The sequence below is a fragment of the Chroicocephalus ridibundus genome, chromosome 6 (genome assembly GCF_963924245.1).
Source record: "Chroicocephalus ridibundus chromosome 6, bChrRid1.1, whole genome shotgun sequence".
Taxonomy (NCBI): Eukaryota; Metazoa; Chordata; class Aves; order Charadriiformes; family Laridae; genus Chroicocephalus; species Chroicocephalus ridibundus.
In genome coordinates, this window is record NC_086289.1 from 42,639,632 (window position 1) to 42,661,055 (window position 21,424).

General features: G+C 39.2%; 3 protein-coding genes across 7 annotated transcripts in view; 2 read left to right on the top strand and 1 right to left on the bottom strand.

The window, feature by feature from the left end:
• WWTR1 (WW domain containing transcription regulator 1) overlaps nucleotides 1–9,032 on the top strand; it is a 74,154-nt gene extending 65,122 nt beyond the window's left edge. The window contains exons 4-7 of one of the 2 annotated variants that reach the window (XR_010071453.1): nucleotides 3,836–3,969; nucleotides 4,511–4,623; nucleotides 5,704–5,950; nucleotides 7,388–9,032. Coding sequence is in view for 1 of the 2 variants with exons in the window: in XM_063337428.1 (XP_063193498.1) it covers nucleotides 3,836–3,969; nucleotides 4,511–4,623; nucleotides 5,704–5,888 (432 nt within the window). In the remaining variant the exon portion in view is untranslated. Of the gene's footprint in view, nucleotides 1–3,835; nucleotides 3,970–4,510; nucleotides 4,624–5,703 lie in introns of both variants that reach the window. The other variant, XM_063337428.1, reaches the window with a different exon arrangement.
• A 512-nt stretch (nucleotides 9,033–9,544) lies between these two features.
• LOC134516818 (transmembrane 4 L6 family member 1-like) overlaps nucleotides 9,545–21,424 on the top strand; it is a 58,760-nt gene continuing 46,880 nt past the window's right edge. For all 4 annotated transcript variants that reach the window (XM_063337436.1, XM_063337434.1, XM_063337433.1 and 1 more), the window contains exons 1-6: nucleotides 9,545–9,598; nucleotides 10,002–10,064; nucleotides 11,330–11,496; nucleotides 17,317–17,467; nucleotides 18,468–18,569; nucleotides 19,962–20,029. The gene's annotated coding sequence lies outside the window, so the exon portion shown is untranslated. The remainder of the gene's footprint in view (nucleotides 9,599–10,001; nucleotides 10,065–11,329; nucleotides 11,497–17,316; nucleotides 17,468–18,467; nucleotides 18,570–19,961; nucleotides 20,030–21,424) is intronic.
• Nucleotides 14,014–20,868, bottom strand: TM4SF4 (transmembrane 4 L six family member 4). Its single transcript, XM_063337429.1, has 5 exons — nucleotides 20,457–20,868; nucleotides 20,104–20,193; nucleotides 17,826–17,959; nucleotides 16,349–16,538; nucleotides 14,014–16,056 (listed from the first exon to the last, which is right to left on the bottom strand). Exons 1-5 carry the CDS (start codon nucleotides 20,628–20,630, stop codon nucleotides 16,039–16,041), a joined length of 606 nt encoding a protein of 201 aa, XP_063193499.1. The 5' UTR covers nucleotides 20,631–20,868; the 3' UTR covers nucleotides 14,014–16,038.

A 21,424-nucleotide genomic window follows, 5' to 3' on the forward strand; every position in this document is an offset into this window, starting at 1 on the left:
GTCAGTCTGTAAGAGAAATGAAAAGCTATAAGGAAATTCTTGCCTATTTCTGTGCATATCAGTGGGAGAGAAAGAATATTTATTTCATGGAGGGTTAAAGATGTGAAACTCCCTTTGTGAACACAATGTTTTTTGCAATGTACTTTGGTTTTATGTGCAACTGCATTTTATAATTAGTTGGAGGTTCAGAAATCTCTATTACTGCTTTTTGTTGCGCTGTTTTGGAAAGCTACCAGAGGAATTACAGACTTAAGGGAGGAGCGGTGTGTTTGTGCTTCTGTAATGAGCCCAAAGAAGAAGGCCCGACATGAAGAATGAGAAAAGCCTCATGTTTCTTGTAGTCAGTTAGTTAAATGTGTTTCATAAAGAAGAGATTTATCTCTGTCTATGTTTAAAAACAATTCCATGGAATTCTACAGATTTTTCAGTGTTGTTTGGAAGCCTTTCCTCACTTTCTTTGTACACATCTTTTGCCTGAAGTACAGCGCTTCTACACTGGCTGTGGAAAACAGTGAAGTGAATACAAGTCTTTCAGGGTAGTAGAGTTCACTAGTCTCAGAAATGAGCTGTCTTTGGCTGTATAATGAGAACAATTATGTAAAATTAATTACTCGGCTAGAACTTCAGGCTGTCAATACGTCATTACCTGTTTTGGAAACACAAGGCACTAGAATATCGTCCCTGCTAGGCATCTGGCATTTTTATTCAAGAGAGTTTCAAAACTCTTGCTTTGAATCCACCTACAACAACACACATCTTCACCTTCAACAAATACACCCTTAAATAATGGCCTTTCTTCTCTAAAGGTGCATGACTTCTCCTTCATAGATTTTTCTTTGGCATCGCTGTCTGATAGAACAGTTGGTTGTTAGCCTTTGTCATCTCTGGCTAACTGTTATTATCAACTTTTCAGCTTTAATATTTTTCTGGGCAGCATATTTTTAGTTCAGTTTTTCTTTCATGACCAGGGAGCTTGGCAAGCTCTCCCCTAGCTCCTCAACAAGCATATACACAGTCCCCAACAAGTCGACACACTGGTTTGTACTGTATGATCCATTGGGAAGCTGCTGAACAGAAAAAATTTTCCACCATATCCTACAGGCAGGAAATTTTCAGGCTTATGTTTGATATAGTGCAGTTGTATTGAGCAGTACAAATTAGTTTAAATCTGATAATTGAAAAAAAAGTCATGACAGCTGGCAAGAAATGATTAAAAAGATTGTCCAAAACAGAAAAACAAAATCTTGTACAGAAAGATGTATGTATGCATGTGGTCATTCTTTGATTCGTAGAGTGACAGGATAGTTGAGGTTGGAAGGGACTGCTAGAGATTGTCTGGTTCAACTCCCCTGCTTAAAGCCAGGTCAACTACAGCAGGTTGCTCAGGGCTGCATCCAGTCAGGTTTTGAATAGCTCCAAGGATGGAGATTCCACAGCCTCTCTGGGAGACCTGTTCCAATGTTCCATCACCCTTACACTATAAAAGGGTGGTATTGGGGCAGTATCTTCGGGGCAGTATCTTCAGTGCACTAACACGTGTAAAGTAGCAAAGAGAAATCATTGCCATCAAATTAGGACTTAGCCACAATATTCTGAAAGAGGCAAATACCTGGATCTTCAACAGGATGTTCTCAGTTATTTTATTTTTAGTAATAGCAATTAATTTTTAGAAATGGCAGCAACTGGAATGATAACCAACGTGTATTTGGCAAACTAGGGGAAAGGCGTTTCTTTTTTTTCTCCCCCGCCCCTTCTGATCCTGTCTTTAGTAGTGGAGAACAATGTCTGGTGAGGTTTGAAAATGTACTTCCCAAGTATCAGGAACATGACCTTCATTGCTGGATTGGACTTTAAAAAAAAAAAAAAATTCTAGCTAAGTGTATCCTGCCTCATTTTATCTGTCTTCCTTTTTTTCCCTCTTTCTCTTTCTGTATTTCTTTCTTTCTGGCTGTCTCTTTTTCTTTCGTGTTGTCTTTCTAGTATTAGCCTTGCTTGTGTTGCTGCAGTTGCTATTCTTATATTTAAAAAAATGCTTTCAGTATCTTCAAGTAGACAGTTAAAAAAGCTGGTTTGCCCATTTTCTGAGGTTTGTACATTTTCACAGACTCCAGCTGATTTAATTATAAATAGAAAGGTCACCATTAGAATTGTCACTTGGCAAATGTAGTGACATGCATGAGCTACCATACATAAGCTATTAAAAATCTTTATGTGATTCTTAAGACTAACTAAATAATTACACTATCTAATGTAAATTATTATTTATCAGTGAATATATTGATAATTTATTATAAAGGAAACATTGCATTAGTGGGCACCAATATATGTTAATTCTCGCTGAGCAACTGTTACATTCCTCATGAAGAGACTTAGACCTGTCCTCCTCAATGAAGAAATCAATTGAAAACATAGTAAAGCATCATATCCTAGCTTCAAAAACATGTTAATCTTATCTGTACTTGGGAGAATGAATGACTGATTCAGTGGAGAAAAGTTTTCTACTAGAATTGAAATTAAATATTTCCTTTGCTTATTTAGTAAAAAAAAAAAAAGCTTGAGTAAAGTAGGTAAAAAACAAATTCAGCTTTATTATTTTAATGTCGTAGGATATTGGTTTGGCACATCCCCATGAAGCCAAACAACCTTTGTGTAGACCTCTGTACCACTAGATGTCATGGTTGTTTCACAGAAATAGTGCTAGAAGAATTCATTTTTCAAGAAGAGTTCTGAAACAAGTTTCCTTTGGCTCTCACTGCTCGTTTGTCATCCTAAGGACAGTGTACATGAGACAGGTCACTAAGGTAGATGCTTCTTACTAGGCAGAGGGTTCATTCTAAAGATTATTGGGTCAAAGTCTTGTTTCCAGTGGTGGTTTTTTTTTTTCTAACATGTTAAGTACTTTATGGTTGCGAGTGATATTCTATATAGCAAATTATGTCATCTTGTAGCATCTCACATAGTTTCAGTGCCTGATTTGACTCTCTTTTGCGCTAGTTTAAACTGTGAGCAATTTCACTTAAGGTAACCTGTTAGATACATGGGAGATTGAATTTGAGTCTGTATGTTTTAAACTGCTTTATCATTGCTACTCCAGGTCTCACAGAACTTGGCCTCACTGAACAGTCAACTGCAATTGTAATTTGAGCATTACACAGCTCTAGTTTGCATGTGCAAACCCTCGGCTAGAGTGAGCTGGCCCAGGAAACGTGGACAGGCTGCTGGTAATCAGTTGCAACGTGCAGGGCTGTCGGTGTTTTATGATGAGGTGACACACGAGTTATAGGTAGTTAGATTTCGTGGGGATTATCTCCGCGGCCAGCAAGGCTGTAGAGGTGCAGCGATTCTGTGGGCAGTTGTGGCTGTTCAAGGTGTGACCTGCCCCTGGCTGCCTGCCACTGCCCTCTCTGGGGCTGCAGACATGACAGTTCTGCTGGTAAAGCCAGTTGTATGTGCATTTCATGACTGGCATCACGCAGAAAGCATGAGGCTAGTTTAAACAGGCAAACAGGCTCTGGTTTAACGTGAAGCTGATTAGGAAGTCCTCAAATGCATTTGCCTGCTGGCTGAGCTGTGGGACTGGCTTCCAGCTGTGGCAGTAACCCAGAGGTAGCTTCTGCAGCATTTTGAGCCAGCACGGGTAGATATGAAAGATGTCATCTATCTACACGATGATTTTCTTCACACAGTCATCAGTAAACAGTCATCAGTTATGTTGCTTAGAACTACTTTCATAAATAAGAAGACCTGTATATATTACATGTTCGCTTGTTACAAGGCTGCACTATTTCTGAGCTGTTGGAATTAACCCTTCACTTGTATTTATTTGTGTTTTCAGGAAGCTGCTCTGTGCAGACAACTTCCCATGGACTCAGAAAGCATGGCCCCTGTTCAGACAGCTGTGAATACCCCTGCCATGACACAAGACATGAGGCCTATTACAAATAACGGGTCTGATCCTTTCTTGAACAGGCAAGTGCATGTCCCCTTCATTAGGCAATTGGTTCCGTTGCCTTCTCTATGCTTTTAAAGTCGTCTCTCTGAAGTAGTTCCCTATATCATCTTCTTTTGTACTTGCTGTGAACAGGGGGTATGGCCAAGGGGCTGACCCAAAATCTTTCAGTTTATGCTTCAAGAGGTAATCTTAGAAAAATCAAACAAATGGTAACAGGCGGTTTTAATTGTACTGTAGGTGTATGTAGGAGACTCTAAGTAGAATAAGTACGTTACCTAAGTATAAATAAGCTCAATTTGTTTTAGGCTGTCCAAACTGTTTTTGTGTAAAGAGTTATGTATTCATGTGTATATATCAAAATTTAAGAGTGGCCTCACTTCAGTTGTCTTATATTTGGACTGATGTTGGACACATTAGTGTCCAACTGTTGAAAATGTGGCTTAATGACTTGGTATTTAATATGTAACTTAACTGTGCTGTCTATTTTCAAACACCATGATCAGGGACTATGTCTAACAGAACACCTTTACTGAGGCTTTTTCATGTTTTAATTTATAGTGGGCCATACCATTCCAGGGAACAGAGTACAGACAGTGGCTTGGGATTAGGATGCTACAGTATACCAACGACACCTGAAGATTTCCTCAGCAACGTAGATGAGATGGATACAGGTAGGATACTCTGATTTAGCATAAAGTATAATGATATTGATAACTTCGTGTTATAACCAGTAATGTTTTATAACTGCATAACTGAACAATAATCTCCCAGTCTCCCATGCGAGAGACTGAGACTGGGAGGGGAAAATGCCTAAAAGGTACTTGGTACCTAGAAGGTTCTCAGCTTTTACTAGGGTCCAGATTCTACCCTTTTACCTTAGATTGATATTAATCAAAATAAGCAAAAGATGGAAAATGGGAGCCTTAATTTGTGTTTTCATACCATAGTGGAAGGTAGGAGGAGTAAAATTCGGTCTTGGCTTGCATTCTTGGTACAAATCACTGCATTTTCTAACTCTGGGAAACCAATCTCATTAGTAAGTCTCTTACAATGGCAAAGTTGGATTTGCCTTCAAACAGAATGTATTTAGCTAGTTCAGGTATGTTATTTATTTTTATATCAGTGTATTTAAAATGCTGAAATAAATTACTAGGAAATCAACAAGTTTTTTTCCAGGTAGTGAAATTCTCAGCACTTTCTCACCTAAACTTCCTTTTGAAGCCATCAGAAGCTGCAGAGTGAAAGGTTTCTCCATTAAAGATTTTTATGCTTGTTCTCATTAATTTGTGAAAAAATAATATAATACTGCAGAGCTAGATTGCTGTAAATTTATTTTTTTTTAAGTTTTCAAATTTCACTTTGTTCAATTCTGCCCCATGGACAGCATTCACCCTTGTGCAGAGAGCAGGATAGAGGGTTTACATAAGACTTGATTGCTTTGCACCCTGTGCAGACTAGCGAACTTTGAACAATCATGTTTCCCAATGGGGAAGGTCAGAGGCTGATTACTTTGAGCACTGCTAGAAAGGGCCTTTTGTGCTTTGGAGAGCAAGGCAAGGATGTGAAATTAACTCTTACAAGAATATGCATTCTGCAAGCAAATACAGTTTTGAGGTAACGTTTGTAGAGGGTAGGAATGCTCACAAGTGCTTATGGGAAAGGGGCAATCTAATTTTTATATCAGTTGTGTTGTTTTAAATTACCCATACGAAGAGTTTGCTATTTCAAAAGTTCTTCTTTTCTCTTCCTAGGAGAAACTATAGCACAGACAACAATGAACATAAATCCACAACAAACACGTTTCCCTGATTTCCTCGACTGTCTTCCAGGAACAAATGTTGATCTTGGGACTCTAGAGTCAGAAGACTTGATCCCTATTCTCAATGATGTGGAGTCAGTACTCAACAAAAATGAGCCCTTCCTTACCTGGCTGTAATCATTCAATGCTGATTTGGCCTACAACGCAATTCAACATTTCTTTTTCCTCTTGAGATAGAGGTAGAATATCTGAAAATCCTCAAGAGATACAATTTACTGCCTTAATGACTTTTGTTACATCATCTTTATGGTCAGTTTAATCTCTGCCTGGATTTGATTGACACTAACTTAAATATAAAATACATATATATATATTTATATATATAAAAAAAACCCATATATGCATATATATTTCTTCCTCTTTAAAAAAAAAAAAGCACACTACTTTACATATCCATATACTTTACATATCTGTATATTTCTTTACCTTTTCATACCAGGCAGAAATGTTTCACTTTAAGGACAGAAAGTGGGTGGTGTTTGTGCATGTCCCTGACCAATCTCCTAGGTATTGATTAACATCACAAACCTTTTATGAATCACACAATCTAACTACTAGGTCACTTTTTTCCAAACACTGCACAGCATCAGACCATGAGAGCAGCTTTATTACTATTTTTATGACAATAGTATCAGAATCTTTTTTTATCAACTTACTTAAGCTTTAAAAATCTTTTTTTTTCTTAGTAAAACTGTGCTGGATGGAATATAGATTAAATCTGATCCATATCAGCCATAATAATTCTCATTACATATTTTTAAAGGCACAAACAGTACTATTGCAATTTACTTTTTCAGTATATTACTGTATAGTTTTTGGAAAAGAAATACTTCCAGTCTGAAAGTACCAGAAGTGTTTAGGAACACTTTTACACTACAATATTGTTGCAAAATAAACCAGACTGGTACTGACTGCTGTCTTTTAAAAATAAAGCAATGTATTATAAACAAGCATTTTTTAAAAAATTCTTAGATGTTGGTGTTTATTATATTAAGCACTACAATTTTGTAACTTAACACATGAACAAACAACTTTTTATATATAGAAAATCTGTGGCAAATATCTTAAATGCAAAAATATGCTTTTAAAATCAGGTCTGAAAAATGTGGCACTACTCGGTAATGTCATATGTAGTGGGAAAACCCCCTTGCTCATACTGTTTTCAGTAATGTTTTTAACTGACAATGTCAAAATACATGTAGTTGTATACATGAAAAAAGATGGTAACTTTATCAGGGCAATGCTAAGGTAGTATTGTAACTTGTCTGATAAAGTTGCTTAGTTCTTTAGTCTTTCGTTTATTGTAGGCGGTGTACAGGACACAGGGCATGTTCTGTGCGTCGCTACCTATTGTATATCCTACAAATGCTCCTTTGTCAGAGGTTTGGGACTGAGAAGGCATCAAGGACATTAAGCTTGCAGTTCCCCTAAATGCAAATGAAGTCCTAAAATTCTTAAATATTTTGAAATTATATTATTTATAATCTATGAATTTAAGCTTTTTATATTGAAAAATATGTCTTTTTATGAAAGGCATTAAAACTTTTCTCTAAGCTTAACCCAAGCTATGTAGAGAGAGGAGGAGATGTAACTCAGTGTTAATGTGTGTTTGCCAGGTTTAATGACACTTAACCAGATCTTACCGATGCAGCAGAATATTGATCACTACAGACTTTTTTTCGTCTGGTTGGGTGAAGGTAGGTGAAAAGGTCAGAGATGAGGTGATGGGGATATGGAGTAGGTTTGGAAGGCATATGATTAAGTGACAAATGTAGATCCTTGCTGGGAGGGGAGGCTGCAGATAGGGATACACAGAAAACAAATCGCCAGTGTTCAGTAAAAAAGGTAATAGAAGAACCTGATACAATAAAATACCTTGTAAATGATGAACCACTGGGTGTACGTGATATCAGAAGATGGAAAATAAAAAGCACACACACCGGAAATTTTGAAAAAAGAGATGGAAGGCAAAGACCTACCATCATGAAGTTGTGTTACATAGGGGACAGTAGCTCTTTTTATGTTTGTTTGTGGGGTTTTTTAATAGAAAATGAGATGTGACAGCAGAGTTGTGTCTGCACAGAATTGAATTACTGAATGGGCATTGTGTTCCTTTTATTCTTTTGAAGGGGTTATTTGTTGGGGGGGTTAATTATTTTTGCTAGCACTAACTGTTGAGATAGAAACTTCTTTTCAACAAACAGGGGACCGGGCAGGGCTGACCAATATTACTGTAATTATGATTAATCTCTCTCTTTTAAGGACTTCTTCAGGTTGTCAGCCTAAATGAAAAATAGGTGGTCCTAAGGCTTTGTTCTTTAGTGACATGACTGACTTTGGTAAAAGAATTGGAGAATTTTTTGGCATCTGGTTGTGATGCCAACTTGTAAGGCCAGCTCGTCTGTACTGTGTGCTTGGCCTAACGAACTGAAAGCCATTGGTGCTAGAATAATTCACAGTAGCTGCAGGTCTGAGCTGTAGTATGATTCAGTTGATATTGCTCATCATTAGAAAATGCAGTTTGTTCATTTGCTAGTAATTCTGTACTTCTGTACATTTCAGTTTTTGTCATAAAAAGGATATTCCAAGCAGGTCAGGTTCTCAGCTGGCGTGAATTAGCTAACCTGTGTTGGCTTCTGTTTGGTTACACTGATTTTCATTGACTGAAGGCTGTACTTCTTTCAATGAAAATTGATGCAGTTTTCTAGTAAAGTCACGTAAGTCGTTTATCAGAATTGTGAAGCTACAAACTTGATTCCTCTTTCCTTGGTGTTTTAGGTGGTAAAGTGTCTTGGTTCAAAGGGCTTAAAGAGGTAAAAAAATCAGGAACTGTGTTTCCGTGTTACTTCCATAATAAACCAGCAGCAGATTTGGAACAGGAAGGTGCTATATGAAACATTACTTCCAGTGTAAAACAACTGCCAAAATCTTAGGTGAGATCTTTGCTCAGTCATGAACTAAATCATTGTTAAGTTAAAAATGATCCTTTGCACTGTAAGGATTTCATTTTTGTAATGGAGAGTATGTATCAGATAAAGTGCAGCAAATCTATTTTTTTAAAGTTCTCTTTTTTAAAAAAAAATTACTGGCTTTAAACACACTTATGGCAGAACTTTTAAGCACTCAAAGCCTATGTAATTCTTCTGAAACTAAATTTATTGCTGACAATGTTTCCCTGTACTGTTTCAGGTTTTGAACATTTACTTTACTAAATGTACGCTGTCTACTTGTAGTATAAATACAATAAATGTGCCAACTGGACAGTTTTACTGTTGACCATTAATGAGGGTGGCATACATAAGTCTCGGTGATACAGAGGTAATGGGCTGTTGTTAATTACAGTTTGTATTCTGGTAATACTGTTAGAATGTACCTTGGGGGAGGGATTGGGTTTCAGTTTTTGAGAACAAATGCTGTTTGGGGAAGGGAAGGATTAAAATATCTATTTTAAATACAGAAAAATATGGGTGTTCAAATAAACTTGTTTCGTAATACACTACAGCCATGTACTTGCTACTACTTTAACTTTTTTATTTACTTTTTTAATTTTGTTATATGATACGTGTGAGCATTTGTTTTTGATTTCGAATACCTTGCAACAGATTGTATGTATTAAAAGCAATCAGATCAAACTGTTGTATCCGGGGTTTGGTTCTGTTTTGTTTTGTTTTTTTTTATTATTTCATTGATCTTGTACATGAAAAACAAATATAAATGAGCTTAAAAATTTTGGATGCATATTGCTTTATTAAATTGTCTCTTTTTTTTCTTCAGAGGATTTTAGTATGTGCTTCCCAGGGAACTGTATAACACTGCTTGGAGTAAAGGTACAGACATACTATTCCGTGCAAAAGGCATACATGTTGAATGTAAATGATTAGCACTTAGCAAATGAAATGGGTTATTTTACCATTATGTTCCACTTTATTAGTAGTTGTTATGGCCACTAGCGATGGGTACAGTTTTACTCATAGTGCTTACAACATAGTCCCCAGTGCCACTATTACTTGTTTAGTGGCACCTTGTAATTCCTAATTCACTAACACAAATGTTCTGTTACGATATTTGTTTAATACAGTTACCTGTAAACAGAAGAGTTAGCATCAAGTCCATTTGCTGTTAAGTTCTGTTTTGGGGACTTAGTGCTTTTTTTTCTGTCTGATCACTTATTCAAGACGCTTCTTAAATTAAGAAATTATATATTAAGAAAATACCCGTCGTCTTTCCTAGGAACAAGCCATGAAACCTAAACATCCTCGGCTTGTATTTGAATATCTGGTCTTTACTGTCATGGTATGTAACATGGGTGATTTAAGATCCAGTGCAATTTTAATACTCTTCCTTTAATCATTCCCTTACATAATTTATTCTAATTAATTGTTAGAGTGCTTCTAACAATATCTTGCATTAACAGAAAAAAGCTCTGGAACCTCCAGCAAGCAGAAATGCAAAGTGTATTAGCTTCTGACCCTGTTTTGAGAAACGTGTTTGTTAATTCATGATGTATTTACTGAGGAATATTAATCAAGTTTCTTTGGCAGAAACACTGAATGTGTGTTTGTTTATAAAGGTCTTTCAGTTTGTTTCTAAAGATGCCAGCTGACATCTTGGAAGGTGTGTCTCTCTCTCTCCCTCCAAGCTGGTCGGCAGTGCTCTGTGTGGATGGCTGCCCCTGTGAATTGTTACCTGAGAGCTGTAATTAAAACATCGCGGGGGGGGGGATTTCCTGAGATTGTGGTGTGCTGAAAACCCTCAGCCGTTTCAGAGGAAGCACACAAATACTCTGCCTTTCCCAGACAACAAGGTAACGTAGCAGTCCCACTTATGGGCCTTCTCATTTCTCTGCTGGAGTTCAGAAAGCCAGTTCAGGCTGCACCAACAATAACACACCTGCAAAGGATTCCCGTGACGGTGTTTTCTTCTGGGTGAGTGGTGTGCGCATCACTGCTGGGAGCCTCACCTCTCACACCTCTTTCCATAGAGTTCTGTCAGGAGGACATCCCGACAGTGTTATTTTCAGTGTGGTACTGCAGTTAAAATCTTTCTTAGGCTTTTTTTTCTACCTGGTCCTCAGAGCTTCCGCTTCCCTATGTCATTAGCAATGCCTGTCTCCCTGTCATGGTTTAGCCCCAGCTGGCAACTAGGACGATGCAGCCATTTGCTCACTCCCTCCCCCTGAGAAGGGCAGGGAGAAGAGGGGAACGGGAAGAAACATTGTGGGCTGAGATAAAGACAGTTTAATAGGACAATAACGGAAAATAATAATAGTAGTAATAATAACGGTGAAGAATATACAAGGACGCAAGTCATTCTCACTGCACAGTGAACTGGTTGCCCAGCCCAACCCTAGCAGAGATCGCAGATTCCCTCTCCCCAGGCCAACCCCCATTTCTATACTGAGCATAACATCTATGATATGGAATATTCCATTGGCCGTTCCCTTGTTCTGTCTATGCTCCTTCTCAGCTTCTATGGGAAGCTGAAAAGAGTCCTTGAAAAGCATAAACATCACCTAACAACAACTGAAACAATATGCATTATTTACATTCCTTTCACAGGAATCACTAGAAAGGAAATTAACACTTTCCCGGATGAAACCACGACACAGTTAAACTGCGCGTCCTCTCCCAGTGAAAAAGTAATTTGGCAAGAAAAAACTTCAGAGGTGTTTTATCTGGGGTTTTATTCAAGTCCATCCCTGTGATACCAACGTCTGCCCTCCAAGGTAATTACCCCACCTGTACCAATGTGACAGAAAAAGGCAGCCTCCCCAGCCCCAGGCGGGAGAGGCTGTTCCAGTTTGTCGTCGTTTGTCTTGTTGCTGATTTCACTGTGAGTATCTAGAAGCTGTGAAGGGGCAGCTGCGGTTGAACTGCGGGCAGGGGATGAAGGTTCAAGATTAGAATGATGTCAGAAAACATCCTTTGCACTTCGCTGAACAAATGTCTTTTTACTTTGTGTATGTTACTTGCTGATTTTAGAAACGAACCTTTTGCAAACAGTTGCCAGCTAAATAACGCATCATTCCCTGACAGGTGACACTGTGCTGTGGTTTATGTATCATCTTGTTGCAGTCTATTTATTGGAGACAATCCATAAAGAGACCTCCAACTGTATAAAGTGGAGCCATGCAGGGACACCAGTCTTGTTAGGCTGAAATTGAAGTGTGCGGGCTCAAAATCACACACACACACACGTTCCACATGTTGTAATCTGAGTTGTTAAATAACCTGTGTGCTTGGTTTTAGGTAAACTTGAAGCTGAAACGATGCCACACAATGTCAGAATTGCCGTGCTCTCGGCAGCATAGTTGACCAGTCACTGAGCAGCCAGTTTATATGGGTGAATAATGAAGCATCAGATAACATGTGCATCTCTGAGATTTTATGAATGGTACTAATATTTTTCCTTTAGGCTACTAGGATTTCTACATCTGTGTAACAGTTGATATTTGTACATAGTAAAACTGAGCGCGGGGGGTGTCCAAGTTGGCCAGGACTAGCAAGGTCTGTTGTAACACTTTCAGTTCTCCCTGTTTGTGGTCTCTCTCTTGCCATCATCTTTCTGTCCCTGTCTCTCTGTACCTGTGACTTCTCTCCTGGGAGTACCACTGGCCTGTTATATCTTCCTCTGTTACAACAATCTATGATCAGTCCCTCTCCTTGGTTTTACTGGACACCTCACTCAGTAAAAACACAGAGAGCAATCTCCGATTACTGCAGAACTGATACTGGAGATAAGTGTGATTCCCTTGAAATTAAATGCTAGGGGAGAGCCTCAGATGTTAACCATAGCTAAGTAGATTTATGAACACTGTTGTTGGCACTTAAAAATGCTAGACCAGCTGAGCTGCTGGTTCAAGTTTGTTTACACTTGTTCAACACACCTCAAGGCCACGGTGCAAGTGCGGCCTAGATCACAAGATGAAACATGTGTGCCTTCTCTCAGTATCTGCTATGTATTAGCTATGTTAGAAACCACCATGCAGTTGGGCATCTTAGAAGCATTGCCTCATGAAGCACCCGTTGGTTTTGGTTTTAGGTATCCCAGCTTCCTGTCTGTTATTTCTTATCACAAGTCTCCCACAAAGATTTATTAATACATCAAAATTGTACACTATGCAGCTACCCGTCCCTTTGTTGAATGCTGATGAGAAACATTCCATGTCCCAGAGGCTTCATATAAATAAAACAAGACAAATGCGAGATGAGGTGCAGGACAGCTGGTAACCACTGATGAAAGAATAGATGGGCGATGGTTGCATCAGTGGGTGGTGATATAAAGGGTGCTCTCAAATTCCCTAGCAATGCAGGAGAACAGGTGGGAGAGACAGCTGCTTCTAAAGAGGTTTTTTTTTTAATCATTTCTTTTATCATCTTGCACAATGTATTGCTGAGACTGCTTTGCTTTTATTAATGTAACTCTTAGTACCTAAATCTAGCTATTTAACATTTTTGTATATTGCTCACCAGCTTTTAGTGCTTATGAATACTTTAAAGTTCTTCAGATATCTCTAGTGTGGATACAGACTACATGAAATACATTTTCTGAAAGCACAGGCCACAGAATCAGTATTTCAGGGGGAAAATTTTAGGGAAGAGATGTGGCAAATACGTTGATGATCTACAAGTCTTAAGACATCCAGGCTGGCAAGCTGGTTTGTGAAAATTTGTTTGAGGAATTTATTAAGAGGCATATCAGTTGATCTGAATCCCTCAAACTTATCCAATCCCTCTTATTTCCTCCTTGATTTCTTTGTGAAATAGTTTTTTCTTTTTAAGTTTTAAAAAACTGTTGTTTTCTAAAAAGTATTTTTGCCTTTCGGCTTTCTTTTGCTTTTCATATGTCTTTCATAACACTGTGCCAAACATAACTAAAAAAAGATGAATAAATAGCTTGTGCAGTCATGTATAGATTGGAAGCTTTAAGAAGAGGAGTTATGAGCTACTCGACTCAACTGAATAGAAATTGTAACCTGTGTTGAAGTCACAAGTCCAGTGTTCAGCTTCTGGAAAGTGGTAGGAGAAGCTTGCAGGGGGACAAGATGAATACTGAGCTGTGAAAGAACATCAGCTATGATGAAAGGGAAAATTTTTTGTTTCGTCAGAGGTTAGGACTGAAACGTGATAGGACCTCCAAATATGTAGAAGTTTGCTGTGAAAAGGAAGACTTTTCTGTAAGCCCACCAGGAATAGAACAGTGTTGTACTGGGGGCGCATGATTACATATTAAGAAAGCCTTCCTAACTTTCAGAACAGTTAGCAGTGTTATAAAATGCTAAAAAGATGTTGGATCTCTGAACTTAGAGATTTTTAAGAACAGGTTACATAGGTGTCTTACAAATCATTTAAGTTTTGTTTGCACTGCCTTTGCATACAAAGGTAGGTTCCAGAGATGCCTCTCAGACCTGTTTATCTAAGTCACTGCATCACCTTTGTTAGACAAGAGATCACAGTTGGTCAGTTAGTGCCATGAACAGGGGGTTAAAAGTCCTTTTACTTCACTAGTAGAAACATATTTGGTTACTTACTGTGAATATTTCTACATTATTAAATTACACAGGCTGTGCAGTTTCTGTACGAGAGAGACTCAAGACAAGGATTACTCGTTTGGGACATATTTTAGCATGTAAGTAGAAAATTGAGAGGGAACTGAGAGAGGAATTGAGAGAAAATTGAGTTTTCTCATGACATAGCTGGATTTAAATAGGGTATGTCCCTCTCCTTTCCGTAAGTACTAATTTTATGTTGTATCAGAGGTGTGGAAATTTATTTGATTTTGCTAGAAACAAGGCGTCATTTACTATTTGTTTGGAGCCAGTGTTTGAAGATGATGTTCTGTATGAGAAATTGGCTTGCTCTCTAACAAGACCTGTGGGATTCACAGCAGTGACCGTTCAGGTTGTGGTTCATCCTTGTCTTTGTAGATAATGAACTTTGCTGTTAGAATAAATGGCTAAGGCAGTGTGGCTCTACCTGGGACACTGATGCTCTGTCCCTCCCATCTTGGAGTGTAATGGGAAAAGTTGAAAAACCTTCAAATAAAGGTGAAACAACTTCTGTATGAGGAATGTCTAAATATACTAATGCTCTTCAGGCTAAAAAAAGAGACAACTGAGAGGAGATATGAGAGAACCTATGAAATTAGGTATCATGGGGAAGGGGGCATAGGACTGGCTGTATACTCTTTCTTGAAGGCAAGAACTAGGAGGCATCAAACAAAAGGAGTGGGTGGCAGGGTCAGAACAAAGGAGCTTCTTCCCACAGCTTGAAGTTAGACTATGGAAGGCATATTGTGATCCAAGAAACAACTGGACAGCTTTGTGGAGAAGGAATCCCTCAAGAACAGTGAAATGCAGAGATAGAACCTTTGACTCAGGAGGTCCCTGGAGTGCAAAAATTGTAGGGTGGGAAGATTTCTCTACAAGCCTTCCGTATTCTTCTACTTTCTTTTTAGGTTTCATCCTCTACAGCCATACTGTGTTGTTACATTCCCTCTGGTGAGAGTGACTGGAGGAAATTGATTACAGATGAGTGAAGAAGCCAGATCCCCGTTGTGCTGAGAAATGTCTGTGAATTGGCCATTCTCATGAAATTCCTGGTGTGAAGTAGGGTATTGTGGTGTCCAAGATGACTCATAACACCTCAGACTAGGGATCCGCAGCACTCTGTGCTTTTGCCTGTTACTTTCACCCTCCACTTACCTGCACAGCAGTGCTGCTGAATGCACCCGTCAGGCGCACAGTCAAAAAAAGAGACCCCACCATGAGATCCATTAATCTCTTTTGCAACAGAGACTCTCTTCGTAGAGAACATTTTAATCATAGCAGGTCTGAAGAGAGAAGTCCTCACTTTTCCACCTAACATAAACATGTACTCAAAAAGGTTAGGCTTGTGATATTTCCGTCTGATAAACCACAAAATAAAGTAGACACAGCTACGTTACAGCTGAGCTTGTAACAGCAGCATTTGGTGATCCTCAGTTGGAAAGCTGACTCAGGAGAGAAAATATTTTTCCTGAGAAGGCCCTCTTTTTCAAAGGAAGCTGTTTTACAAAGTAAATATGAATGTGAGAGTTGAATTTCACTTATTTTATTCCATGATGAGGGGTTTCAGGAAGGCTAGAAAGGGAGTCAGGGCTTCATAATGTTAGTGAGGGCAGGTGCCCTTCATTCTCATCTTCTTAGCCAGAGGCAATGCATTCGAGGGCTGCTTTACGGAATGGTTGCAAAAGGGAGCCTCCCAAGATAAGGGAATATTCATATTCTTTAGACAGTTCCATCTCCCTGTAAGAATAAAAACATGGAGGTAATTCAGTGGCTATTATTCCCGTGCCTTTCAAAGGCTTTTATTATTTCCCAGCGTCTATGGGCTAAGCTGTCAGATAAACCCCATAAGACGGGGTGAGATTTTATTTTCAGCACCTGGCAACACTGTAGGGTTTCAGCTGTTCTTTAGAAATCATGATCACAATGCTGAGTGAAGGCTAGTTCAGTTTTTCAGACTGTTACATAGTCAGGTGTATACAGAACTGTCATCAGTACACAAAATAATGAAAGAAAACCATCAGTTGCTCACCCCACAGCAGCCGCAACATTGGCAGTCCCCACACAGTGTTCCAAAGAGGCCATTCACCACCTGAATGCTGCAGAGCACTGCCTGGATCCCACTCATGACGAGCAGCAAGGAGAAGAGGGTCAGGTTCCATGGGACAATGTTTTCAGGTGACTGACACATGTCCCACAGTGTGTGGTTACTGAGGTAATTCCTGGGGGGAACAAAAGAGTTATGAAGAAGAAGCCATTAGCTCATGGTGGGGGGGTAGGGAGGGGGGGCAGTGTGTGGGTCTGTCACAGCTGGCAAATTGTCACTGCTGTGATGTTCCCTTTGCTTCAGTACTGCGAGAAGGAATTCACGTTATCGCACTGGTGCTACTTATCTAGAATGCAGTTCTCTTTGAGTTTCTAGATCGAGTGATTTGTAAAGCCAACGCACCAGAAGGGAACAATTGTAGGCAAGTACATGTTAGATACAATTGAACAGTTTCTGTTGGGAAGAAGAAACCTTAGCTAGCCTTAGACCTTTGGGGAAGAAGAGACCTTAGCCAGTCGTGCCAAACCGATGTTTGTCGGTGCCAGTGTCTTCTGGCGAAGGCATGGATGGAGCAGTGCTGACACCAGGTGGTACGTCATACACTCACCAAGCGCACCCCCCAGGGACAGTGTGGGTGTCTACACCTAAATATTTGTCTTACTTTACTGTATTACGTTGTGATAAAGCCAAAACAAGTGAATTATCAAAACACTATGATAAAAGATTAATAAACTCAGTTTTCCTAACCAAACAAATAATGTGTAACATACAACATTCTTCCTCTTTTTTTTTTTCCTTTTTAACCTGAACTATAATTTTGTGCTGTTTTATGCAAGAAGCACTGCTAGGTCACTCTTGACTGAGGAATGCTGCTTTAAAGACTCTCAGGCTTTGCTGCACGCCTCATCGATCTGTCCTGCTCTCCTTAGTAACGCATCGCATCCTGTTTTCAGTCGGGCCTTTGCTGGCTTCAGCCCTGAGCAGTTGGATCACCGGGGTTTCATGTCCTTCACACTACCTCTCCTGAAGTGGTAAATATACATGAGGCAAACATGTCTGAGTTGCAGTGTGAGGAACAGACAACTTAGAAATTCCATAACCAAGGTAAAGTGACATGTAGATACTAATTATTTGAATACCATCAGATTTTAATATAAGATGTCACTGCTATTTATCTGGGTGGAATTTATCCCTGTACACTGCTTATCATCCAAGGAATAACCTAGAAGGCTGTGCATTTCTCTTTACTGGCTCCTTTGAAACTCAGTAGGTTTGACTGTACTTGCTAGTCTTTACATCCGTGCTCTTGAATGGATATTGCTGTGCATTGCTGGCTCTTCTAAGAGCGTCTGTGTTTTAGACAAACAGTATAATTCCCATTTTTAGACAATGGATTTGGAAGTTAAATCATATCACAAGGTTAAAACGTGTGTAACTTTTTTTTCTGATTGTCTTGTCTTACCCATCATGGAAAGGATAGGTCCACTCTCTTCCAGTGTTACATTTAGGGCCCCTGTTGAGGGCTATTGCTGACAAAATAAAGCAGTATCCAGCTCCCAGAAGTCCAACTGCAGCAAATATTATAGAAGAAAACATCTGATGAAGAGAAAAATAATGTTATTTTTGTTCTCATTCAAACGATGAAATGTACCCTATTGATGTGAATGTACATCCCCCACATTCAGCTCTTAACAGTGAAAATAGTCAGCTCCTGAACAGCTAAAATATATTAGTTTGCAATTACATAGTAAATGTATGAGGCAGACCTGCACTGGTATTTAGGAGCTTTAAAAGAATTACACCATTTGCCTGAAGACGAAAGGGTTGATGCTGATACAGTAGGTGGCACTCCTCCCCTTTGGACAGTATTTGTCCACTAGACTCGTTGTACAGCGTCCTGTGTTTCACCGGAGTGGATGCCTTTCTCCACAGACTGTAAGCCAGACTGAAGCCTTGGACCACTCAAGGCGTTAAAAAAAAAATCCACAGTACCCTTTACAAGTTAGCTTTGGTATCTTGGTCATATTTGGACCAAGCAATTATATTTTTTTCTTCCTGAGACTCCACTTCAGGTTTCACATTAGTGTATTTTATCTTCTCACAGGTACTTGTCGTCATTAGCTCTAATAGTGCAATTGGAATGGCGTGGAAAGGATGTCTTTGTTTTTCTGGCTTTCCATTAGAGCCGTTTCACATACTCTAATATGTAAGTAAATCATGCAATAACTGATGCTCTGCTTGAATTCTTAAGCATTTGTAGCCATAATAGTTTGTAGGTAGAGGTAGTTATTGGATCAAAGTAATAAAGGTAGAGGACAAAAAGAAACGTACTTTCAGGTCTGTGAGCTTTTATTCAGACCTCATCACAAGACTCTTGCCTTGAGTATTGACATGCATTTTTACATTGATATAGCTAATGGGGCTGACAAACATATTTATGTAGTAGACATCATAATAATGGTATTTCTGCTAACATACAAGAACAAATTCAGTTTTATGTCATGCTGTGGTAAGGCCACCTGGACTTTTTTAGTGCGGTGTACTTAGTACTGTGACTGTATTAATATTCCCAGTCTCTCAGCTAGCTAAGATGAGTTGTCACCAGGGATGGCACAACAGGAGGTGAGTTGCTTTGTGGGCAGCACCACGCACACAAGGTTTAGCTTTTGTACACCAGCAGGAGCCTGGGCAGCAGCGCTCACCCTGGTGGGTCACCCCTCCAGTGGGTGACCCGCAGGTAGAACCATGTGCCCCTAGTTCTGCTACCTTGCAGGGCAAAATGGTAGTAGTTTGGTAGTTGCTGAACTAAGCTACGTTCACTGCTACCTTAAAATTGATAATACAGAGAAAGACATAAGAAAGAATTGATAATACAGTGAAGAGAAATATGTGGCTCCATTTCCGCGCGCCCCCCCCCCCTCAAAGTTCCACCTGCTTTGTTGGTATTGCGTGAAGACAGCTTCAGAGACAGGGGATTTAGGGAAGGCTCCGTGTTAACCTTACAGCCATGATTCTTTCCCTGTTTGTTTTTTCCTTTTTATTTCAATTGAAAACCTGTTCCTCTATAAAAAAGTGTAATGACCTACTCGAGCCAAGCAATTTCAAAAGGACGGACCTTCCTAGTAGAAATATATTTATTTTTTCTCTAATTTTTAAATGAAAATGCTTGAAATGTTTACTAGTGTCTGAAGGTATCCATTTGAAACTTTTCACTCCTAATGCGATAAGAAGATATAAATTCAAACTGGAGCCTGCTCTAAGCAAGGTTGGATTCGGTGGCCTCCTGAGGTCTCTCTCAAGGTTCCTATGAACCTAGTGAGATACTCACAGCCTATTGCGTGGGTCTGCAGTGAGTTGTGAATGTAATGCCCAACCATCAGAATAATTTTAAAAACTGCCAACAAAAAATGACTAGAGAGAGATCTGTTATGCTCTGCAAAACAAAGTGCAGATCTGTCAGAAATTAGTTTTAATTGCGAAAGCGACCATAAGTATCTTGTGACAGCAAAATACAGCAAGGCAGTACAGTTGTGATACCTGTGGCACAACATCAAAGACATAACACAATTTTATACAGCCTGATATTTCTACCTTTCAGCATTCAGGCAAATGGCAAGGCTTTGTGTCCTACACTCTGGACAGCATCTGTCTAGTCTCCCAGCAACTGTGAGTAGAAGATACATATATCATATTGGTAACAATTTAGCTTTTACTTTTCTGCCATGTTTCCTCTCACTTACCGCAAACCTCTTTCCACAGCTCTCATTGCCACAGCATCCACAGCAATCATTATTCTTAAGGCCCAAAAATACCAAGGCAGGAAAGATCATCTACCAATAACAGAAATACAGTTTGAATTGGAATGAATTCAAGTTACATTTGCTTTTAAATATGACAGTTCTATGCCTTTTTTTTTCTTATCACTAAATTAAGTTACTTATTGCAAAATTGTTGGATGACTTGTAACTTATTTGTTTATCCAAGAAGAATTTGTACTGTTGGAACCTGCATTTGAGGTTCTGAGGAAATTCAGCAATGCAAAGTCACAGTGTGGGTGGAGGGAAAGTGGGAATGTCTGCATTTGTATACTCACCAATAGACCAGATCCCAAGATCCCTCCGAAGTACCAAACCTCATCTGTAATGTGTGCATTGTTTTCAACCACTTTTCCTCCAGGGAAAAACAACAAGATGTTAGCGAGGGTACATAGCACAGCCAGGGGGATGAGAGTAGTTCCCAGGCACTTGGCACAACCTCCCGTGCACATCGTTGTTTAAAGAAATGGCAAACACAATTAAAGGCAGAAGCAAAAATCTCTCAGACGTTCTCAGAACTGTTTTACAAAAAGGACCTCCTCGGTTACTTCAGAAAATCCAGTTTCTGCTGTGCCTTTGGAGGAGCTCAGCCTGTAGAATGCTTCCTTCAGGGTTGCTGCTGCAGCTGATCAGAAACGCAGTGTGCTGGTTATTTATATGTTCTAGCGGCTGTGATGTCAATTTTCTGAACGTCCGTAAATGAAGTTACGTTCAGTGCAGCCTCTCATTTTACTATGACAACCAATAACCTCTGTTAATATTTTACTAACGAGGATGAGACACTACATTATCTGGACTTAGGTCATGGGTAGATATCCTTTTTAGTTCTGCATCATCATTTTTACAACACAACAGTCCTTCGTCGCACTACAAAATACTTCTTTGTAAAGACTGACATGAAAACACATAACAAATCAGCTGATGTTAATAACAGCTCTGTGCAATGGAGAAGTTTTAGTGAATTTTCTTTTCTTTGAGAAAGTTGAGCTAGTCATTTGTTATTTGGAAGCACTCAAGCAATTTATGGATTTGCAATAGGCAGAGAATTATTCTGGAGGCAGTGCTTTGCAGCTGGTATCACTGAATAAAGGTGAATGATCAAAAAAAAGTTTCAGCAGACTTGCTCCTTAAGCTGTGTCATTTTGTGTTCTCTAAGGGAAATGTGTTCCCTCAGAGTCCAGAATTTCATTCGCGCTCAGGCAAAATTTCCACTTAAAATGACGCTGTACAGACTCCTGAGCTCCAG

Excerpts from the sequence above, each read along its gene's own strand:
- TM4SF4 (XM_063337429.1), bottom strand. The coding sequence starts at position 20,630 with ATGTGCACGGGAGGTTGTGCCAAGTGCCTGGGAACTACTCTCATCCCC. Across the intron at positions 20,194-20,456 it reads TCTTGGGATCTGGTCTATTG|ATGATCTTTCCTGCCTTGGT; the intron begins GTGAGTATACAA and ends TGTTATTGGTAG. Across the intron at positions 16,539-17,825 it reads ACCTATCCTTTCCATGATGG|GAATTACCTCAGTAACCACA; the intron begins GTAAGACAAGAC and ends TGTTCCCCCCAG.